The sequence below is a fragment of the Prunus dulcis genome, chromosome 7 (genome assembly GCF_902201215.1).
Source record: "Prunus dulcis chromosome 7, ALMONDv2, whole genome shotgun sequence".
NCBI classification, from domain to species: Eukaryota; Viridiplantae; Streptophyta; class Magnoliopsida; order Rosales; family Rosaceae; genus Prunus; species Prunus dulcis.
In genome coordinates, this window is record NC_047656.1 from 18,402,799 (window position 1) to 18,427,373 (window position 24,575).

Genomic DNA, 24,575 nt, shown 5'->3' on the forward strand with positions numbered 1-24,575 from the left:
TTAAATGACGCGGTGAAAAAATCGTGAAAATTGAGGCATCAAATTCTCGAGTTTAATTTCCACCAAAATAGGCGTCATTTCACAATTTTCATAGTGTGGGAATTCATATTTTCCATTGTGCCAAAACTTACATAAAAAAAAATAATGCCAAACTTTTCATTAAAAAAAAAAAAACAGCGCCAAAATTCATTTCACAATTATTGTTTGTACAATAATCTCTTAAGTTCCATACTTATACTGTTTTATATTTCATGTTTAGAAATGTCTTGGGGCATTTGATGGAACTCACATTCGGGTAATAGTGTCGGCAGAAGAAAGACCAAGATATCGAAATATTTACTTTCTGTCATTTACAATTTACATGAGCTATCCAAACATTAAAATTTTGAATTTCTGTCATTTACAAAATTCGACATACATAAATCCAAACACAGCGCCCCCCCTCCCCCCTCCCTGAAAATGACATTTCCCTAATTACGGGGCCACAACAGCTATTGTTGAATGTTTTCATCAATCGTTTAGGTCTAAAACCAGAAACCCTGTTTTGTTGTATTAGGGATTTGATGACTATGCAAGAGCTAACAAGATAGAGTAATGTTCCCCCATTGGGATCCAACCATCCTGGGCCACACATCCTTAGGCATTGAAATGAAGCAGCATGTGTGGTGTGGGGGTTGAGAGCTTTATGTCTATCCATTTGAGGTGAATCAGAGATCTCATTACTTTTCTTAGTGCCCCTTTTGGCCTATAATTAAAGTTCAGCAGCCCTAGTCGGGGCTCACCTTTTCTGGATGTTTGAATATTTGTACCCAACTCTCCTAAAAAGTAATGGTTATATGAACGTAATCAATAAGATTAGTTGAGTTCATTTACACATTAACAACTTATGCTTCTAGTTCTAGGGTTTGTAGCTCCTTAAGTCACCTCGTTCCTTTGGTTGTAAACCCAAAACAAAACCAAGAACCAAAATGAAAAGGGAAACAAGGTGAAATCATTTAGGGATGGGGACGATGTGGGTAGACGTACGTGGAGGCTAATGAAGGGGATAAGAATGAGGCAGGCATGTGCAAAAGGTGCAAAGGTGCAGCGGACGATGAGTGAGGTAAAGGGCAAGCATAAATAAAAGAAAAGCTCTGCCATGCCCTGCTGCTTAATTATATAGGCTGTGAGAATGAAACCCTTTCCCTTTGGGTTACACTTGGCAGTTTCTAGGCTGCGGTCTCAAGAAGTTAGGGCACGTATGAGGTCTCTTTTGTCCACCTCACCACAACACAACAGAATCTGCACTCTGTTTTAGCATCTGTACTGTAGCACTGTACTCACCTCATGGCTCTCTTGGATTATAGTCCTGTTTGGTGCCTTGTAGTCTTCCTGCGCCTTCTAGAGGCACCACTATTTTGTCCAACGTGTGCTCGCGCTGGCTTTGCCAAATGGTAATCAATTTGGTTCTTCACTTGGAGGAACCCTAAGTTGGGGATGTCCTTTGTTTTTAGGACTAGTAAAAGTTAAATAGGAGGTCTGTAAGTCCTGGTATCTTAACCTATCAGATCTTGCCAAACATCATGTCCAACACTTTGATTCTGTTGTGTTATTCCCTTGAGATAAAAAAGGAAAATTAGAAGAACAAGTTATGCATAAATAGGAGCTTCTCAATAAACTAGTTGTCAAAACATCATCCCTTATTAGCATTTTCATTAGATTTAGCTCAAGGTTGACTCTTTCCTTACTAGCATATGTCGTGTCTAATTTAAAAGTGTCGACAGCTGAAATTAAGTCGCACGCTCATGTACGACTGATGCTAACCCCTTTTTTGGATCAAATGTAACATCCAAGGTTGAATTTAAAATTAAAAAGAAAAACAAATGGCATGGATAAACTTGTTTGAGGGTGCCAAAATAATATTGTTCTGAACTCACAGTGTCACGTGAAATAGTGTTGACGAACTAGGGTAAGGGCCAAAGAAGAGGGTGGGAATGGGACAGATGTCCCATAGTTAAGGACATTTTCGCGTCCTGACAAAACAGAACGAGCTCCCCCGTACGAGTAATATCCTGCTCCAGAGAGTGAATGCGATGGATGTACGGACACCTACCACGCGTCCCCTTAAATCTCTCCTTCACCGTACACGTGTCCGCGTCTTTTTCCACTCACTCCGGAAGCGACAAGTCTGGTCCTACCATGACTGCCACACAAGCTCTTTTCACCACGTGGCCGCATCTCCATGACTCTTAGATCTCGAGATTCCCGTGATTTTGACGCGTTTCGATTTTGTTATTTATTTTAATTGACCGCTTTGATATTATCGTTTTGGAAGAGGAAGTATCGGATGCTACTCCGCAAATATCAGCAGGAACTGTATCAACGGCTGAAAATCACGGTTCAGTTATGATCACAACCTACGATCGATCAACTTGATTTTTATTATCCATAACCATTTTTCCATGCATTTGCGAAATGAAAATGTTATATGCATTTTAACTAATTTTTTTAATGAAATTTTTAAAGATTGGTAGTGGGAAGATAAGTTACCTCGGTGTTTATATATAAAAAGAAAAACCAGATCACGTTTGACTGTCGGCTCTTTGGCTATTACTACTATCAGTGAGAGTGACCATATTTGATATGACGGGCGATGACAATGATCCTTACTTAGCTCTCGATCGTCTAAATTAGGAACTAATTTATTTTCTATTACTGGTAAAAATATTATGTGTGAGGTGTTACTTTTTAAATTTTTTATACAAAAAAATATTCTACTTAATCTAATCTAAAATCTAAATTATGCAAAGAGTCTAAATTATGCAAAGAGGGATATTGAATGAGATGCATATCCAATCTAATATTTAACTAAGTGGTTTCGAGACTACTATTTTACACTATTTTGAGTTGTACGCGTGTCCTCACAAAACTACAACACTGTTTACTTGCCTTACAAACAAGGTAAATGTAACATGCAAAGGCTAAGCTGCCATGTGATTACTCATCACAAAGTAGTCAATGTTTCTATAAAAAAAATTAATATTTGTGGAAATCGATGTGTTTATGGATTGATTATAGACTCCTGTTTCATCTTGACAATTTCTACGTAATGCAAAATGTTTAATCTAATATTGACATATTGATTAAAAACAAATGTTGACATGAAACCTCACCAACCAAGAGGTTTTTTTTTTCCTTCCGTTAAAAATTTAAAAAAAAAGTGTTTTAAATATTTATTATTGATATTTTGGTGATCTAGATATGTTTGACAGAAAAATGATGGTTGATTTATTTTATTTATATAAAAAAGGAGTTTGTGGTTTGAAGTGAAAGAAGGGGGAGAAGGAAATCCTAGTGTTTCACTTATCAAAGCCAAGAGAAATAAAAAAATTTATCAAATGACAAAATGAAGGGAGGGAATTGTTTTCTTAAACTTTTTATAATGAAAACGGACATAATTGCTTGCTTCATTGAATAAAAATATAACCAAGGTGCCAGATTTTTGGAAGTTAAAATGCATCAGAACACACTATTTTCAAGCAATTTCAAATGTTATGTTAATCTCGTCTTGCATATTACCAACTTATATTACACATAATCTTATACAAAATATTTTGGATTTGACCCTTAAACCATTTTTGAGAGATATATTAGACACTAGGTGGTGGTGTGAGTCATGTCATGTGGTCATAATCCATGAAAGACTTTTCAAATCCTCAAGACTAGCTAAGGTGGAGAGAATAGAAAAGGAAAGCATATGCATGCGAATGATAAATGCCAAAGAGTAAATAGGGTTTTTCGTCCAAAAAAAATAAAGAGGAAGAGTAAAGGGTTTTGCTCATCTGCTGCTGCCCAATCAAGTTCTTGGGTGAGCTTGGTTTCGACAACATCGGGTGAGGTTAGATAATATACTTTGGCTTTTCCACTATTGGAGTTGTCAATGTTATTGGGATTTTCTTAAGATCTTGCAACATCTTCTTTAGTTGAAAGGGAAGAAAGTAACCCTGCACTGCACACAGCCCCCAAAAGGAGGAAATATATTAATACAAAATATTAAAGTTGGAAGATACTTAAGAACCTAATTAATTACCTTGTTTTTTTTAATTATAAACAAAGCAATAGTATTTATTGAAGAAATAGAGCATAGTACAAAGTCACAAAAATGTCAAAATGAGTACACCATCTTCAGTGATCAAATAAATTGATTTGGAAAGAATTACGTCTAAACCAATAAATATTCAAATCTTTGATTCAGTAATCCAAAGCATTTGTACTTAGACTAACAATATAAATTGACCGCACAACAACAGAAACGACAAATACATATCACAGCCGAAAGCAAAATACAAACCAAGAAATTCCTAATGAATAATAGAATAAAACAAGTGATCCATTAAGAAAGGTAGGGGGTAACTCCTAAAGTGTAAAAGCATTATTTAAATATAAAACCAAACGAAAAACAAGCCACTGTTAACTAATTTTTATTAATAAAATAAATAAATTAACTTAGGAGGTTCATCATAATATCATCCACAGAGCAACTGTTGGATTGTCGACAACAAATAAAGTATCTTTTGGATTGAAACATAAAATTGAAGAATATATGGGGGCATGAGAGTGAACTTTGAGCTATTTTGTTTTTTATGAAAGTTATTTTCATAATCGATAATATTCTTATGATGTTTACTAATTCATAATCAGGTTAAGAGGAATTGTATTGAGAAGTAGTTGGAATTCAAATTCCAATTAAAGTTGTATACTAAATTTTTATGTGGAATTAGGGAATGAGTGATATTGATTCCTTATAAGTTGTTTATTAAATTCTCATGAATCAGAATTGAAACTAGTTTGATTATTAAAATTTATTTGTTCTAAATGGATTAAAATGAATGATAAATTTGGAATTTTAAAATTTGCATGAAGATATAATGAGTAAAAAAGATGGATTCCTATGGGCTAATTATCTCGGAATTACAATATCACCTCCTCACTCAAAAGTCAAATTTCTCCAAAATCATAAGTTGACTTGAATTCATGATTTTATGCCAGCACCACTTGCCTTTTCATTCCTTTTTGTGAAGTAACGTATGAGTAATCAATAATCAAAATTAAACTCCTTATTTTAATTTTCATTATGAATTAGTAAACATATCATTAATCCCTTCAATTTTTTTCCCTTCCAAAATTTCGGTACTTTTAGGCACCTCATAAATGATATTACAAACATTACCCAAGTGGATTATATTAAGCAAATTGTAATTTTCGAGTTGTATTTTTGCTTTTGGAACGTTGCAGGTAGTTCCTAATTCAATTATATCTTTGAGGATTAGATTAAGTAAATAAACATAAGGATAAAATGAGTGAGGAACGACGTGTTAACAGTACAAAACTTAAAATAAATAATAATAAAAAGGTCAAACATCACACAATACCAAATTTATAGGAAATTATCGAGTTCTACAAAATCAAGGAGTGAGACAATGTCCAAAATTATACACATGCATTATAACAAAACGGATAGGAACATGAAAAACGAAACCCAGATGGATATCAAGATTTCCCAAGCTAGATTGCAATTTCTTGTTCAAAAACAGAATAATTCAACCTTGCTCCAAAACCATTGCTAATTTAGCTCCCCATATGAGAGCAAAGGGTGATGTGACCGAACACCTACCTAGGTTCACATCAAATATTGCATATTGCATACACGGCCCCATCAACTAAATTTAGACCATCAATTGCCCCTTGCCTTCTACCTTCCAAGCCAACCCCAATAAAGGATAAGAAGAATCCATGTCAAAGTTCAAACGCTAGTAAGATGAACTACTTTGAAAGCAAGGGCGGAATTAGAATTTTTTCATCCGGTGAGCTAGATAAAGGGTTAGGGTAAAATGTAATGAATATATATATTTTTTGTACTTGCAATTTCTATAGTCTTTGTAAATGTATACATTAAATAATATAAAACACGCTAGTTCATAGCTTCATTGACTAATTTTTAATAAAGTTTAACACAAAACAAATACATATTAAATACAACAAAAAAACAGATATTATCAAAATGAAAATATGTTCAACAACTAAATTGAAAGTGTACCTATTTCAATATGTAATTTTATTGATGCATTGCAACTAAATTCATAAGTAATTGAAATTTTTAAGACTTTTTATTAGATTAATACATACTGAGTTTACATGTTTTATTTATTTATTTTTTTCCACGCAAAAACATCCCTGAACTACAACCCACCTCAGTTAATAACTTGGTTACGCCAATGTTTGAAAGGAGTCATAAAATCTCAAAAGTAATGTAATTGTATATTCATTAATATTTTATTTCTGGTTAAATAAAAGTCTAGTTAACCGATAATGAAAGTAAATGAAACACTATCATATCAGTTGTTGACCGAAATTTTTTGTAATAAGTTAGTCTCCTCGTCAAAATTAGGGTAACTTGTGAAACTTGTTTATGTAGGTTTGCTTTCTGTCATGTCAGCACAGCATCTCATATACCATTATCCAAACACGTGATTTCTGTGGCCTCTCATGCAATACCTTTAGCATGAGATTCTCCCCTTGTTCAATTTTATCGATTAATGGCCTAATTTTACCTCGTGCACAACTTTTTTGCTGCCTTAGAAAATCTTTGGCACAACTTAAATTTCTTGTCGTATCAATGGGACTATAAAGTTCTCAGGCCTCAATGATCGATCCAATCCAAGGCATTGTGGGCCAAGTTTACATCTTGCATGCACACAATTATTTTACAGCATAAGCAACAATTATATGATGTTAAGGGGGGCAGAGAAATCAATATTTATTGAAACAACGCGGGGTTTTTTATGTTGAGAAATTTCGGGATTCCATTCATAAATAGTTAATACAAACTAAAAATAAAAGTAATTAGAATTACGGAGAAACATCCTCTGAAATTAAATTTGTTCTTGAAGGTCAATCATTGTGCCTTATGATATTTGTTTGTGGTGGAGGTGGAGGACCTGGAGGCCTAAATTTGGGAGGTTGCTGTGAATTTAGGGACATGGAAATAAATTTTAAAGAATAATAAATACAAAAAATGTATATAGAAGTGAAGGTATCAGTCACATTGAGAGTGATATAGATAAGATTAATTGTCCCACCAGCAGATGTCACTGTTACTATGATAATATCTGCGCCATATATAATGTATATATTTTCTTCTGGGGTAGAAGTTTATGTGCTTACTGCGGGTTTCTTTTCGTCTGTAATTATCAAGGAAAGGGACAACTGATTAATATATAATATCTACAGATCACTTCTTTTTATTTTTACGAAACCATGGATGACTTTATCTTGGGTTGATCGATGTAAGAATAAATGACTTTATTTCGGGCCAATATGAGAATCTGAAGTGTTAATCACGAAAGGAATTAAGTATAATTTGTCCCATCAACTTTTAAGAAGAAACATTATATATAACAGTCTTTGAGTGCACAAGAAATCAACTCATATATAAGCATTTGATGCAATTGATGCAATTATGTTATTTCAATAAGTAAAGATATTATTGATGTGAATGCTAACGATAGTTGTTCACGTGTACGGATGAATGTTGATAAATTTATATTACGTAGTAAGAAGTGTTATCCCGACACAAAATTTGACCGAAATGTCCAAGTTTGATGCTCCCTATTATTTAGTAATCAAACAAAATTATCCCAATACATCAGTTTGTATGCTCCTCTTAATAGTAAAATGCCTGTAATCCATAAACTAAGCGATTGAATTGAAGGTTAGGCCAACTCTCAAAGGCAGATTAAAAAAGAATAGAACAGCGGCCTACAATTTTTGCAAAGAGATTAGCTTGGATAAGGTTCCTAAGCAAGTTGTTTGTTATTTTATGTATGTTGTTTGCATATAATCATTGTTCACAAAACATATATAATCTTAGGAATGAAGATTAAACAAATCATCTATCTTTTTGAAGTTGTATTCTTTTCAAAGTTGGAACTGTAAAGTGGACACAATCTTACCTGAACTAGATTCGATGTTTATCTTTGTCTAACCAAATTGCCCAAACAAATATGTATTTTTTGGTCCACAAATGTAAGATTGTAGGTTTTGGATTATAATTACCGTAGTCTATGATTAGAGTGTAATTAACTCTTAATTTAGTGATATTTCTTTTTTCAATATTGAATAATATCTCATTTTTTGATTCACTTTTTCCATTGATAAACAAAAAAGTACACAAAAATCTTCATGCATCAAAAATTTTCTTTTTGTCGAGTTCATGAAACATATTTGTCCACTGTTTATCAGAAGCAACCAAATTTAATTTGTTGATCTATTGTATATGTGGGTTAGGCCAATTAACTTAAGTATGTTTACCTCTCACCCTCGAATTCGAATCATTCTTCCGCTTAATTTGGATCGTTAAAATAAAATTTGGTATGTTGATTGAAAAGTAAAAGAACTGCTTGGATGAACTAGCTAGGCCCAATGTTTTTTTCTTGGTCTGGCAAGGCCCACTTTTAGTGTTACGCATTTGTTGGCACATTGATCCGGTAATTTTTTCAGCAGAAAAATCAGTCGGCTGCCCACTTTTGGACCGGGTACCGCGTAAAGTGGCAGCATTTAAGTATGTCCTCAACTGCAAAATTCCCGGATACTTTCGAATAAGACAACAGGCTTTGGGGTCAATTCGTGAATAATGTAAAATCGACGATGTCTTTTCTGTCCTACTAGATGACAAAAACAGCAAGGGTATTATTGGCTTTTTTGGTTTAATTTCGTTCTTTTGGGGGTGTTTTTGCAGAACTCTTGGGAGGGAGCAATTTTCTTTTTAGTTTACCGGTGTCGGTAAGTCTCATGAGTCATGATTTTTCATGATTTTCATGTGTTCCATGTGTGGCCTGGCTTCCGAGAAACAAAAAGAAATTGTTGTCGAGTTTATCACGGTATGGTAAGTGGAAAACATTAGTCATTGTCTTTCCTAAGTGGATATACAGAATGGAAAAGTAGGATTGGAATTTGACATGAAATTTATGACCTTCAAATTCACAATCTTAAAGTAAAGGGAATTCGAACACACAATTCCGAATACAGTACTAATTCCTTTTAATCACTTAAGTTGAGTTATAACCATCTTGCAAATGGAGACTACAACATATTTTCTCCACTCTGCTTTAATTGATTAGTTGGCTATTTTTTGGTATTCATCAAATGTTCAATAGTTGTAATGTCAGAGTTAAGCATTTTGTGGTAAAAAATAATTGTCCATATAACCTTTGGAACTTACATCTGCCCATAAGACTGTTTCCATCAGCATTTGTTGGTCTGAAATCTTGCTAACCGAGAAACAAGAAACGGCTTTGTGGTGGGTCACCTGAAAAGCAGGATTGGAATTTGACATAAAGTTTATGACATTCAAATTCACAGCCTTAAAATGCTATTTTTTACATAAGCGATAACAGATAAGAAAGGTTCGAACACACAATCCCGAATACAGTATTAATTCCTTTTAATCATTTGAGTTGAGTTATAACCCTCTTGCAAATGGAGACGTACTACATATTTTCTCCACTCTGCTTTAATTGATTAGTTGGTTTGTTTGGTATATTCATCAAATGTTCAAATTCTCTGCAATATCCAGTAAGATTTTGATATTTTCAATAGTTGTAATGTCTGAGTTAAGCATTTTGTGGTCAATAATAATTGTCCATATAACCTTTGGAACTTACATCTGCCCATAGACTGTTTCCATCAGAATTTTTTGGTCTGAAATCTTGCTAACCGAGAAACAAGAAAAGGCTTTGTCGTGGGTCACCTGGTCTCTATTATTTGCTGAGATTTGTCTGTGAAGAGGACACGTTGATCTTTGAAGAAAGGCATACAAATTTTGGGCTTAATAGAATTTCTGAGAAGATTGATCTATTAAAGTAACTGCTCAAAGTAACCAATTGTGTTTTGTCACGAGAAATAAAGGCAAAATCTATATGAGAACATTTCACCTAACATGTGTTTCACTAGATGAGTTTAGATATGATGCAATGCACTTAATTTGAGTCTATCATGATATGATATATGTAGACACACATATGATATACTGCCCGTTCAGTGAGTTGGATATGATTTATAATCCTAGTTAAATGTCTGGTGACCTAAAATAACATGAATTTGATTATGTCTAATCCTATTGGTAGTAAGATTATGAATCCTACCAAAAGGTTAGGATTAAGTTGGATTGAATTATGTCTAATCCTACTAAGCCATGTAATAGAACATTTCAATCAATCAAATCCATTAATCATGTGTAATACCAAACACATAATTGGATTAGTGTTATCATTTTTAATCTAATGTAATCCAATTCTACCACACAATCCAATCCAATCTCAATTACCAAACATACTTCTAAGAAAATTTGATATGATTCAAAGTGATACGCTAAATTACTCTAAACTAGGTTAAAGAGCGCCGAATATGGTTTCAAAGGGAACGGAACCTGGTAGGGTAGCTATGGAAGATCTTTACTTTCAATTTCTTGGCATTACAGATATAAAACCATCACAAGTGTACGGTATAAATATGCATTGATTGAAGGCCTCAACAAACACGTTTTTTTATATTTCCCCAGACACAAAATATTCTGCTTTTTTGAACAACGAAAACGTGCTCAATTTACTTACTATCATCAATCAATTAACATGCATCTTCTGTGAGCATGCATGTATCAAGTTTCATGTATTCAATTTACCTCCCATTAACTTCTCTTTCAGTGTAAAAACATGAGCTGTCCTTGTTATTCTACTTTTTTACTTTGAATTTTGTTTAACGAAGCCAAAATTATAATATATAATTTGTCGAGTAATGCTCTCTTATCAAACTTTTATTACGAGACAAATTCTCATATCGTTAAGCTGTGAACATTAACCACACATCAACTGTTCAGATTCGTAGTTTAGCAATTTAACCTGCAGTCGGCAATGGTATAAATCTATAGCAGGAAATATATCTACCATGGCATTGGCATATCCTCTCAGAATACAGCCGACCTGTGCATTATTAAGAATACTATATTTTTCATTACAACAAGAACACAATGCAACTTGCAGGTTGATGTTCTCAGCCAAAAAACAAGGAAAAAAACTTAGCAAGTTGATGTCGGCGTGTAATATTAAATATTCACCGTCGATTCTGATTACTATTACCATATTAGTCAACGTTTTATTTACGGGGTCACAGCTAAGCCGTTGATCTCACACCAGAGAAAAAGAAAACAGTTCTATATAGTATTCGGCCATGACTAGATTCCATGTCAGTAGGTCCAAGCAAGAATTTTAGATATGATATCCACGTAATAGCTGACTCTTAGTCGTGTTTTTTAAATTTCAATTTTAATCATCTTATTTCTCAAATGTGGGCAGAGAGAGAGGGAGCGAGAGAGAGCCTTATCATTTTCCTTCCAAGTCCAGCTGTATTTTTTGAACGTTTCAATCGGGCCAGTAGGATAAAATAGTTTGGAAAATATATAAATTTTCAGTTGAGGACTCGCACGTTTCCAAAATTTTCATGCAAGGACTTTTTGTAAGATTTTGTTGGATAAAATAATGGTTTGGAAGCTGATGGTTTTTTTCAGTTGAGGACTTCCATGCTTTCAAAATTTTCATGCAAGGACAGTTTTTGTGACTATAAGAACCCTCTTTGGCAACATGTTGTGCCACACAGCCCATTAAGCAGCCTGATTGGTGTTTTTCTCTGTTTCTGGTGCTTTTTGTTTGCTTTCGGTCATATTTTAATTGATTGAGTTTTGGAGGCAAAAATGACTATCCTCATTGAGCAGCCTGATCATCAGCTTGGTACCCTTCTACCCTTTTCCTTTGTTCTTTGTTTTAAACTCTTCTGCATTGAGTTTTAGGTTCCAGTTTTGATGCAGAATTAATTGATTCTGATCTTGATCTTCTCTTCCTGTTTTAGCAGGGTCACAAATGGAGGAGAAGAAGCTTTGTTCTGAAACCAATGAAACCTGTGAACTGGTTTTGGATGGTGGGTTTGTGGTGCCCAAAGACATCTCCAAAAATGACGGATGTGTGACACAAGAAATTGCAGCATCAAATGATGCCTTCATTGCCCCTGAAATTAACTCATTTGGCCAGTCATTCAGGTCTCTATATATATTTTCAGTTTGTTCACATTCTTATGTTGCATCAAGGGTGTGGTTTCTTGTTGTAAAGCATTGGAGCCTGACCTGATTTTTATGCACAAATGCTTTGCAGGGATTACAAAGCAGAAAGTGAGAGGCAGAAATCTGTGGAGGAATTCTACAAGTCGAACCACATAAATCAAACATTCGATTTCGTGAAGAAGATGAGGGAGGAGTATAGCAAGTTGAACAGAGTGGAAATGAGCATATGGGAATGTTGTGAGCTCCTCAATGAGGTTGTGGATGACAGTGACCCTGACTTGGATGAACCCCAAATTGAGCATTTGTTGCAAACAGCTGAAGCCATCAGAAAAGACTATCCTAATGAAGATTGGTTGCACTTGACCGCCCTTATTCATGGTAAATACCCAATTAAAACTCCTTGGTTCTGATATGTTCTGGATAGAGATCCACAGCAGCATATTTAACTTAATCTTGCATGGGTTTTCAGATCTTGGAAAAGTGCTTCTTCTTCCTAGCTTTGGAGAACTTCCTCAATGGGCTGTTGTTGGTGAGCCTTGCAGTTTCACTGTTGATTGATATATATGATTTCACCCTTTTCCCTTTTTGAGTTATTTCAATTGAAAAAAGTTAATTATTTTGTTGCAGGAGACACACATCCTCTTGGGTGCGCTTTTGATGAATCCATTGTTCACCACAAGGTAAATTTCCTCTTCAAAATTTACTTGAACTGAGGACATCTTAAATGTGACTATAATCAATCAAGTTACACCAAATTTATTTGCTTCTGCAGTATTTCAAGGAAAATCCGGACTACAACAATGCTTCCTTTAACACCAAGTATGGGATCTACTCAGAAGGATGCGGACTGGACAATGTCATGATATCTTGGGGTCATGATGACTACATGTACTTGGTATGTCTTTCACTCCGTACGATTTTCAAACATTGCTATCAGCATAACTCTGATTTTGTTGACTGGTATGTTCAAATCTGCAGGTGGCCAAGGAAAATGGAACAACTTTGCCTCAGGCTGGATTGTTCATCATCCGGTATCACTCGTTTTATCGTAAGTACCATCATGAAAATCGCCTTCCAACTATGCAAACTGCACTTGACAATATTATGTCCAAGGAAACCAATGTTGAAAATTTCCCATTTATCATCTTGCAGCTTTACATAGGGCAGGGGCTTATAGACACCTTATGAACAAGGAGGATGAAGAGAATCTAAAGTGGCTTCAAGTGTTCAAGTAAGCTCCATTTCCAGTTCACTTCATTTGTTTATATATCCCATCTCATCATTCTAATTAACACTGACCATGTTTGTGCTTTTATTTTATGTAATCTTCTGCAGCAAATATGACCTCTACAGCAAGAGCAAAGTACGAGTCGATGTCGAAAAAGTGAAGCCATATTATTTATCCCTCATTGAGAAGGTGAGTGCTGCTGTGCAGTTCCTCATTGAGAAGGGGATTTTGATCATTCTCCAACCGATCATATTCTAATTGGACGTGAATTTTATTGCAGTATTTCCCAGCAAAGCTGAGATGGTGAGCCATGAGAGTTTTCAACATGATCAATATGTATACTAAGGAGAAGTGCACCTTTATATGCTCTGCTTCATCAAGACTTCATTTGGTCAGTGATGTACAAATTGTTGGTTTAAGAAATATATTCTTGGGCTGCTGCGCACACCAAATTTCATGAATGAATTAAGAGAGTGTATTTCTGCATCCTTCTCCTTTCATAATTTCCGTAAGTTCCATTCTCACTCATAAAGATCAAAATTCATCCACATGAAATCTAACTTTAGATTTCCATTTCCAAGTTAAAATAAATCGACTTCCTGAAGCTGGGAGTTAAAATAAATCAACCGTACAGCTGGATGATGACCAAACAGATTGCTGCTGCTGATTTATTATTTTTGAACAGCCCTACCCTAGTTCATCACAGACAAATTGGTCAGCTCATGCCTCATTCACCCCACTAGTTCCATGACAAAGGACTAATTATATTTTAATTTTTCCACTGTTTGCAAATTAGATTGAGAGCTGTACGTAATAACGTAACACAGTTAATAAAGAAAAACAGAGAAAGAACCAAGTTGTACATTCTTATTATTCAACCAAATCCTCGTTAAGAGATTTAGATTGTACTGATTTCAATTACCAGACTCTACGAGCCGGATATTCGAAGTTTCTCCCTTTATTTCGTCCCAAAAAGAAAAGTTTCTCCCTTGATGACAGATCCTAAATAAAGAGCACAGTGAAGCATTAAAAGTTGAAAGTAACTATCAGTAACTATTCATTAATCATAATCAAACAGTTAATAATCTCTTTGATGAACCTAAGACGGATGCATTGCACAGTATTTTATCGTTAAAGGTGGCAGCTTTTGATAAGATACTATATCGCAAAGAAACAAAAAAAAGGTGGTTTCTTATAGAACTTGATTTGACAGATTATATAATTAACTAACCGCAATCTATATTGGTTGGTCCAATCCAATAATTCTTCCACCAGAAAAAAAAGAAAAAAGAAAAATCCAATAATTCCATCAGTTGACGCATACCATTACATTAGTATAAAATGACTAAATGAGATTTGAATCGAAATAATATGTAATTAGTGTTAAATCTAACCTAATCTAATATAATCTCTGTTAGTGATTACGTTACGCATCAGAAATCAGTGACAATCTACAGCGGTTTTGTTAATTGTAGCAAAAGACTGTGTTGCGCTGAATTTGCTTTTTCTCTTTTTTCGCAGTTGGGAAAGTTGGATTGGAATGTTGAATTGAAGGAAGAAGAAGCTTATCTGAAACTCAAGAGTCTGAAATACGTTAATAAAGAAGGTTGCACGTGCCACGCACACGTATGCTGCGTCGGTTCTGTTCTGCTTCCACCAGGCATCAGCTCTTCGTCTTCTTCTCTGTCTCAATCACAAAGCAACACCAATACGCGCTAATTTCTTATTAGATTGCTTACCATTTTCATGAAATTCTTATTTCTTAAAAAAGGTCTGGCTTTTACGTATTTGCCTAATTTATCCTCCCAATTTCTCACTCTAAGTTCCATTCTTTGATCCAGAATCTCACTCAATTCAATACTCAAAACTCTCAAATCCCCAAATCCATGTCCCCAAAACCCAGAATTTGGGTTTTGTGTTGACCCATTACGATTCTGCAACCAATATCCAACTAGGGTTTTATATCTGTGATGAGTTTTGCCTCTTCAAGATGGCTGCTAATCCCCCGTTTCTTCTCCACCTTTTCATTTTCAACCTATTGGCCAGTTTCACCATAAACCCTATTCTCTGCGCTGATTTAGACGATGAATTCTCGGTTCTCGGCTTCGGTTTCGATCAGTTTCAGGGAGACTACACGCCTCCTTCGCCACCTTCGAGTCCGCCGCCACCTCACCCTCCACCGCTCTCGTGTCAGGGGGGTCTCAATGGAATTGGGTCTCTGGACACCATTTGTGAGCTTAACTCAAGCTTGATTCTTGAAGATGATGTGTTTATAGAAGGCAATGGGAGCTTATATATACACCCTGGTGTTAATTTGAGCTGCCCACTATCGGGTTGCTCATTTGTGGTTAATATTAGTGGAGAATTTAGTTTAGGTAGCAATTCAATGATTATTGCAGGTTTAGTTTCGGTTAATGCTTCAAATGCAAACTTGTCAATAGGGTCAGTGATAAACGTTACGGCATTGGCTGGTGCACCCCCGCCGCAGACTAGTGGCACCCCAGAGGGTGTGCAGGGCTCTGGTGGAGGGCATGGTGGGAGGGGTGCTAGTTGTGTGACCGATAATACGAAGCTCCCTTCCGATGTTTGGGGTGGGGATCCATATGCGTGGTCATCGTTGGATGAGCCCGTGAGTTATGGGAGTAAGGGTGGCACGACTACTAAGGATGAGAAGAATGGTGGGGAAGGAGGTGGAAGGATTTGGTTGGAGGCCAGAAGTTCAATTGATGTTGGTGGGAGTGTTTTGGCTGATGGTGGTGATGGTGGAATTAAGGGTGGAGGAGGGTCTGGAGGCAGCATATTTATCAAAGCTTATAGAATGTAAGTTCTGTAGCTGTTGCTTGTTTAACTTGAAACAATGACTCACTAATACTTATGCCTATTTATTTTTTTGAAAAGGACTAATGCTTGTGCCTATTAATGCTCAATCATGAATTTAGATGCTATCAGCTTGTGTTGTTCTTCCCTTGCATACCTACAATTATTTTTCTGTGGAGAGCAGGACTGGAAGTGGCAGGATAAGTGCAGTGGGGGGTAATGGATTCGCTGGAGGAGGAGGTGGCAGAGTTTCCATCAAAGTTTTCAGCAGGCGTGATGATACAGATATCTTCGCCCATGGTAAGTCAAATATTATTCTTTGTAATATATTTTTGTATATAAAAGAAGTTGTTTAAGTTTATCTTTTGTAATCTGTAGAGAAAGAACTTGCTTTTGAAAGAACCGTTGGAACTCCTTTGATTTTGTACATTAATTCTGGTATATTAGTGATGTTCTGCTTCTTCTGGCAGGGGGAAGGAGTTTAGGCTGTCCTGAAAATGCAGGCGCTGCAGGGACATATTATGATGCTGTACCTCGGAAACTTATTGTCAGTAATCACAACTTGTCCACACAGACTGACACGCTTCTGTTAGAGTTTCCTAAACAGCCACTTTGGACCAATGTTGATATCAAAAATCAGGCCAAGACTTTGGTTCCTTTGTATTGGAGCCGTGTTCAGGTAATTGAAGAACTAACATTTATTGCTTTGTGCTGAAGGGGTTCTTCTTGTCTTAATGTTGATATTCAAAATAAAAAACATGTGTTGTAAAGTTTGAATTATGTTGAAATTGTAATGCTTTGTACAGGTTCGAGGTCAAATTCGTTTATCATGTGGTGCAGTTTTGAGTTTTGGTCTTGCACATTATGCTTCATCAGAGTTTGAGTTAATGGCAGAAGAGCTTCTGATGAGTGATTCTGTTGTCAAGGCAAGTGGCAGATTTACCATTTTTCTTTCTTTCTATTCTTACCTTGTAAGACTTTAACATTTGAGTGTCTACTTTCTTTTCCTAATAAATTCAGATATTTGGGGCTCTTCGAATGTCTGTCAAAATGCACTTGATGTGGAATTCTAAAATGCTTATAGATGGTGGCGCTGATGCACTTGTGGCAACATCCTTGCTTGAGGCAAGCAATTTAGTGGTTCTCAGGGTATGTTGAAACTTGAGCCTTAATTTTACACCTAAAATAACAAGTAATATAATATTATGTTGTTTACAGTATCAAGTCATGCTTCTGTAATTGGTTGTCAGGGGTCATCTGTGATACATTCTAATGCAAATTTGGGAGTTCATGGACAAGGTTTCTTGAATTTGTCTGGGCCAGGAGATCTGATTGAAGCACAACACCTGGTTCTGTCTCTGTTTTTCAGTATCTATGTAAGCTGTGTATTTATTATGTAGTTTTTAAGAATTCACCATTTTTTAAATCCATGTTTTACGAGTTTCAGGATTATGATGCAAAGTGTTCAGTTTGTCTCTCTAAAGTTCCACCATCATATACATAAAATTGTTGGCATCTGAGGAACAATGATTTTGGCATCAGTTTTATGTTACTTGAATTTGGAACTTTCATTGGTTTGTTAATTTCATTTTTGACATAATAAGCAAATCCAATGAGCATATATATGGAAAAAAAAAAAAAAAAAAAAAAAAAAATCCTATCCACATGGTCTGATGTTGTTACTTGTCATGCTGTGTGAATTCTGAAATGTACTATATGATTTGTGCCACTAATCACGTATTATCTTGTTGCATTGCCATGTACATACTGAATCTTCTATTTGTAATATGAAGGTTGGACCTGGATCTTTACTGCGAGGGCCTCTGGACAGTGGCAGTAGTAATTTGACGTAAGTTTTAAATTCATAGTTCTCAGTGATGCCATTTTATTTTGTTGTATTTTTTATTTATTTTTGGAGTCGATTTTCATTTTGGGACTGGTAGGAAACCTCAACTCAACTGTGAACTTCCAAACTGCCCCATGGAATTACTTCATCCGCCCGAAGATTGTAACATGAACTCTACATTGACCTTCACTCTTCAGGTCTCCCATTGATCCAGATTGAGAACTAAGTACTTATCTTGGTCAATTTGCCAAACTTTTATTATGGTTGAACAGATTCCACCTTGTTTTTCTGATATATGGTTGGTTTGGCTTACTACTTCCAGATCTGTCGTGTTGAAGATGTTATTGTTGAAGGCATTGTATCTGGATCTGTTATACATTTTCACTGGGTTAGAGCTGTAGCGGTCCACTCTTCTGGGGTAATTAGTGCATCTGGGCTAGGTATGTGTTTTTGCGTTATTTTTTAACAATTTGGATTGGAAGTAGAAATAAATGATTACCTAAACAATGCATTTTAAGATTTAAGGAATCTCTATTTCAATGTGTAGGTTGCACTGGTGGGATGGGTAGAGGAAAGTTTTTTGTAAATGGGCTTGGTGGTGGCGGGGGCCATGGTGGCAAAGGTGGGGATGGGTATTACAACGGAAAATTTATTGAAGGTGGTGTTTCCTATGGAGATGCTGATTTACCTTGTGAACTTGGTAGTGGCAGTGGAAATGATAGCCTAGCTGGTGCAACTGCAGGTGGTGGTATTATCGGTAAGAAATATAAGTAAACGTATATTAAAGTTGTGGAGAAATTTTTGAAATACGTTGACAATTCAATGGGTTAAACATATCTTAACTGTTAAATTCAATTTCGTTTCTCTTGATTTTCTTTTTGTGATGGATAGTTATTGTGTTGTTTGTCCTGTTCCCGAACAGTAATGGGTTCATTGGAGCGCTCGCTGTCAAGTTTGTCTCTTGGTGGTTCTCTTAGAGCTGACGGAGAAAGCTTTGGAGAAGATTTTTTGGAGCAATATAGTAGGACCTTTTCAAATATAGGTCCTGGTGGTGGATCTGGTGGAACTATTCTTTTGTTTGTTCAAACTTTGGCACTTGGTAATTCATCTACAATCTCAACTGTTGGTGGACATGGTAGTCCTAGTGGTGGTGGCGGAGGTGGTGGTGGAAGGATTCACTTTCATTGGTCGGATATACCAGTTGGTGATGCATATCTACCCATAGCAAGAGTGAGAGGAAGCATTGTTACTGGGTTCGTATTCTGAAATAGATACTGCTTTTCACAATTTTCATTTTGACATATATATGTCTCCGGTTTAGTTTCTGTTCAATAATTAGATTTCTGATTATAAACAGTCTATTAACCCTCTTTCCTTCTCCTTGGCGCAGGGGAGGTTTCGGTAGAGGTCATGGTCTTGCTGGGCAAAATGGGAGTATTACTGGAAAGGCCTGTCCTAGAGGGCTTTATGGTATCTTTTGTGAGGTAGCTTCGCAATTTATATTTGCATGATGTTTTGAATTGCTTTTAAGATGTAATATGGATGCGTTCATGGTATTATATCTAGCATAGAGTTAAGAAACATTATGTTGAATAAATTATCTTCTTCCTGTTGTTGTAGGCGCATTTGAAACATTATCGTTGATGTCAATTTTGCATTGTTTAATTGTTCAATTGGATCTTTAATCATTTGATTCCTAGACTCGGTATCCATGTGATAAGAAGATATTGGTTCATATTGTATTTGTATACATATTTGCGTCTGTGATTGCGGTCTTTAATATGCTTTCGATGGGTTGCTTTATTTCTTCTAATTATCATGTTTATGTTTACAATTTGAGCAAATTGTACTGCAGGAATGCCCTGTGGGCACTTTTAAGAATGTCAGTGGCTCTGATAGAGCCCTTTGTCATGCTTGCCCATCTCTCGAGCTTCCACATCGTGCCATATATGTTACTGTTCGAGGTATCCCTAAATTTTACTTTGGCTACTTATTTATTTGTGCAGCAGTTTTGCTATGTTTTTCAATATGCTTTATTTTAAAAAGTTCGTCATTAGTTGACTTGTGAAGACCTGGAAATTGGATTGACTGGCTGCATGTTGTGGATCTTTGTTGTTGAGAGTGGTGTTACAATATTAGTGTGATTATGTTTCTCTTTGGGTAAACCAACTCTCTGACTTCATTTGAATTTTATCAGGTGGTGTTAGTGAAACTCCTTGTCCATACAAGTGCATTTCTGACAGATATCACATGCCAAAATGTTATACAGCACTTGAAGAATTGGTTTACACTTTTGGTGGACCATGGTTGTTCAGTCTTATTCTGTTAGGTCTCCTCATCCTTTTAGCTCTTGTGCTTAGTGTTGCACGAACAAAATATGTTACTGCAGATGAAGTACCAGCTCCTTTACCTGCTCGACAGGGGTCACGTTTAGATCATTCCTTCCCTTTCCTGGAATCGTTAAATGAGGTTTGCCTCCAATTTCTGACTTTGGCTACTTACTGCTGTTTTTATTACTGGCATAATTGTCATTTAAAAACCAAATTGGAGTGCCCTGTAATCTTCCATCGTGTTTGATGTGACAATCCTGTTGTCATTTAGGTTTTGGAAACAAATAGAAACGAGGAATCTCAGAGTCATGTACATAGGATGTATTTCATGGGGCCAAATACATTCGGTGAACCTTGGCATCTACCTCATTCCCCTCCAGAACAAGTAACAGAGATTGTGTAAGCTCTTTTTCTCCATTTGGTGTATTATGATTTTGGTGCTTGGATGCTCACTGCAAATTAATGGTGACACGACATGCCTTTGTTTAGTTATGCATATATTTCTATATTGATGCTTGATGCCTTGGGTTTGATAATGTTGTTCATAGTTTCTTATTAACTCAAGTTGGGTAAACTTCTGCAAGTGTTTTAAGTATTTCATTACATGGCAGATATGAGGATGCATTCAATAGATTTGTGGATGAGATTAATGGTTTAGCTGCTTATCAGTGGTGGGAAGGATCAATCTACAGCATTCTTTCTGTTTTTGCCTATCCACTTGCATGGTCATGGTTACAGAGTCGACGGAAAAAGAAGTTACAACAACTTCGTGAATATGTTCGGTCAGAATATGATCATTCTTGCTTGCGTTCTTGTCGTTCACGTGCACTGTATGAAGGGCTTAAGGTATTTCTAAAGGCATCCTAACTGTCTAGTGTTTCCTTATGCTTCTCTACATAATTTTCTTTGGACTATGAGGTTTTAGGATCTTAAGCACCTGGAACAGAAATACCATCAGCTTGCATTGTTAGCTAGATATCTATATATGAAGTTTACTGAATACATATGAATGATCTACTTTAATCTCGTGTCATTGTAGTGCAATTGTGCCGATTTTCATTTGTTAACGTATTTTGAAGAGTCGTTTTGAAATTATGGCTGAATAAACAGTTTTACCATCACGTTTAATGTTTTTTTCCTGCAGGTAGCTGCAACTTCTGATCTAATGCTTGCATATGTGGACTTTTTCCTGGGTGGAGATGAGAAAAGAGCTGGTCTTCCTCCCCGCCTTCATCAGAGATTTCCGATGTCTATAATTTTTGGAGGAAATGGAAGTTACATGGCTCCTTTCTCTCTTCACAGTGATAACATTCTTACTAGCCTCATGAGTCAGGTTTGCTACTGATCTATGTTTATCATGTGAAGTTCAGTTATATCCTACTGCTGATTATATATATAAAAATTAAGTTCTGATTGTTATATTTGATTTGTTTTCAGTGTATTCCACCTACAATCTGGTATCGGCTTGTAGCTGGTCTAAACGCTCAACTGCGTTTGGTTAGGCGTGGACACTTAAAATTAACTTTTGGTCATGTTATCAGCTGGCTTGAAACACATGCAAACCCTGCTCTTAGTGCATATGGAATACATGTAGATCTTGCCTGGTTTCAGCCTACTGCATCTGGATATTGCCAGTTTGGACTTTTGGTATATGCTATTGACAATGAAAGTATGCCACCAGCGCTGGATGGCCAAGATGCATTGCTGCCGCCAGAGCATCAGTCACGGTAACATTCTCCTCCTGATTATTTTTCTAGCAAGTTATATACCTTAAGGCTTATGTTTCTTTGACCTGATTTGCAGTACGCCAAGAAATCATAGGGAAAACCCCTTTGAACAATTGAGACTCATTGACCATTGGATGTCTCAAAAAAGGTTCTCTGGAGGGATTTTACACACCAAGAGCTTAAGGATGTTTAAAGAGAGGAAAGCTATATGTTATCCCTTTTCCTTCATAGTTTGTAATGGCAAACCTGTTGGCCATCAGGTAGTGACCATGCCTACAATATACTGACTTGGTCTTTTATCATTCCTCATTCTGTAATCTGGTTGTTCTTAGATGCTTTTCTAACTCTCCCTCGTTCGTATCTTTCTTTATCACAGGATCTTGTTGGTTTGGTCATCTCTATTCTTCTGTTGGGAGATTTTAGCATAGTCTTGCTCACTTTGCTGCAGCTGTATTCTATTTCACTGTTGGACTTCTTCTTAGTCTTATTTATTCTTCCTCTTGGACTACTATTCCCCTTCCCAGCTGGAATCAGTGCTTTGTTTAGTCATGGACCGAGACGGTCAGCAGGTCTTGCACGTATATATGCTTTGTGGAATATCACATCCTTGATCAATGTTGTAAGTTGTTCTGAACCCAGTGGCTTAAAAATTCAAGAGGGTCAGATGAAAGGCTATTACTACAATACAAGCAGGCTATGCCCTTGTTTCGATATTTGATGGTGCGATTCCTGACATTTTGTAATGTTTCAGGTTGTTGCTTTTACGTGCGGATTGATTCAGTATACGACCCACTCGCAGAAAAAGCATTCCAACTTTCAGTCCTGGAATTTTAGCATGTAAGTTTTTAGATCAATGGCAGCAACTGTTGTAAATAGTTATTGCAGCAACTTCAATTCTTGCTAATGAAAATCCTTGTTTGCAAAATGCAGGGATGAAAGTGGATGGTGGGTGCTTCCTTCTGGTTTGGCACTGTGTAAAATTATCCAATCACGGCTCATTGATTGCCATGTGGCTAACCAGGAAATTCAGGATCACTCATTGTACAGCAATGACCCTGATGTGTTCTGGCAGACATGAAGAGCCTAGTTTTTGTTTTGGTTTAATTCTTTTGGTAAATATACACCCTCTATAGATATATATTTCTTTCTTGATCCAGGTCATCTTTTAGATTGTGGCCTTTTTTTTATTACATATATATATATATATATATATAGAGAGAGAGAGAGAGAGAGAGAGAGAGAGAGAGAGAGAGAGAGAGAAAAAGAAAGAAAAAAAAAAAAAAAAAGCCCTTACATATGGCATTGTTTAACCCGGGCATAGTTTCTTTTTTCTCCTTCCAATACATATGCATGGTAGTACTAGTACGTGTGCCTGCTTGATAGTTATGTTTGATAATGCAGTTGGTGCCTAACATTATGAAAGAAACCGAACCAAAATTTGCTCAATACCAATGAACTCATCAAAGTCAAAATCCATGACATGTTTGATTACGAAACAATGGCTTGAACGAACATTTGGTCAAATTTGGAGAAGGAACATAGACATTAGAATTCAGAACCTGGACGCTTTTTTGGCAGATTGAATTTGAAGTTGAAATGAACAGACATCATTAGAATTCAGAAGTTGGATGCTTTTTGCTGATTGAATTTGAAATTGAAGAATTATGCACTTAAAAAAAGACCAAGCAACATGTGGGCTATATCATGTGATATAGCGAAAATAATTGACGTCCATGGAGCCCCTCGATGTTTGTGTCTAGAAAAAGTCTTGGTTTTTCTTGTCGTCTACAGCTAGTAAATCAAAATCAAAATTGAATCTTTATTTCCAAACCCCCATAAGTCTTCTTATGCAAGTCCAAGCCAATAACAAATCCCATGAATTGAAAAGAAAACAAGTATGAATTTATGCTAACTAATCACGTGGTGGTGGCAAATTGTGAATTAACTATTTTAAAATTGATTCCTATATTATTCAAAGTTTTTAGAAAAAATAGCCAAAATTTACCTACTACTTTCAAAAATGTCCGTTTTTATAAATTCTTTTGATAGCCAAAAATTCACCTAAATAGACACAAATGCCCTTAAAAATTAAAACCCACAAAAACTTAAAAAGTTCCAATATATTTTGAGTTCCAGTTATTGATTTATACTTGGTATCTTACTAAAGATTGAGACTCTGAAGAAAATTGATGCATGAACTCCTAGGTGCCGAACAAAACCATTGTCTCACAGGTGCCCATCCTCTCTCATTGAGTCTAGTCCCACGTTGGCCCAATCAGTCTGATTCCCAATAGTTCCCCGTAATTTTGTCAAAAACCAATTCCATGATGCATCATTCTCTAAATCTCCAACTCCGAATGCAACATGGTTTGTTTGGTTATTTCCGTCCTTCCATGTGGAAATAAACTATGTCCCACGATATTTACCATTTAAAAATGTTCAATCAAGTGCAATTACTGGCCTGATAACAGTGCGAAATCCT

General features: G+C 36.0%; 2 protein-coding genes across 2 annotated transcripts; both read left to right on the plus strand.

The window, feature by feature from the left end:
- Positions 1-11,413: 11,413 nt before the first annotated feature.
- On the plus strand, positions 11,414-14,291 carry LOC117633863 (inositol oxygenase 1-like). The gene is made up of 10 exons (XM_034367678.1): positions 11,414-11,819; positions 11,941-12,124; positions 12,237-12,523; positions 12,615-12,674; positions 12,773-12,825; positions 12,918-13,040; positions 13,124-13,193; positions 13,298-13,376; positions 13,481-13,562; positions 13,654-14,291. The coding sequence occupies exons 1-10, from the start codon at positions 11,783-11,785 to the stop codon at positions 13,678-13,680; spliced, it is 1,002 nt and encodes a 333-aa protein (XP_034223569.1). The 5' UTR covers positions 11,414-11,782; the 3' UTR covers positions 13,681-14,291.
- On the plus strand, positions 13,769-23,261 carry LOC117633862. Its single transcript, XM_034367677.1, has 23 exons — positions 13,769-13,881; positions 14,895-16,193; positions 16,375-16,490; positions 16,661-16,869; positions 16,997-17,116; positions 17,211-17,339; positions 17,441-17,566; positions 17,984-18,039; positions 18,134-18,233; positions 18,359-18,476; positions 18,584-18,793; positions 18,959-19,289; positions 19,427-19,520; positions 19,892-20,000; positions 20,234-20,505; positions 20,638-20,765; positions 20,978-21,212; positions 21,511-21,699; positions 21,804-22,093; positions 22,170-22,353; positions 22,470-22,712; positions 22,845-22,930; positions 23,024-23,261. Exons 2-23 carry the CDS (start codon positions 15,364-15,366, stop codon positions 23,169-23,171), a joined length of 4,323 nt encoding a protein of 1,440 aa, XP_034223568.1. The 5' UTR covers positions 13,769-13,881; positions 14,895-15,363; the 3' UTR covers positions 23,172-23,261.
- Positions 23,262-24,575: the final 1,314 nt, after the last annotated feature.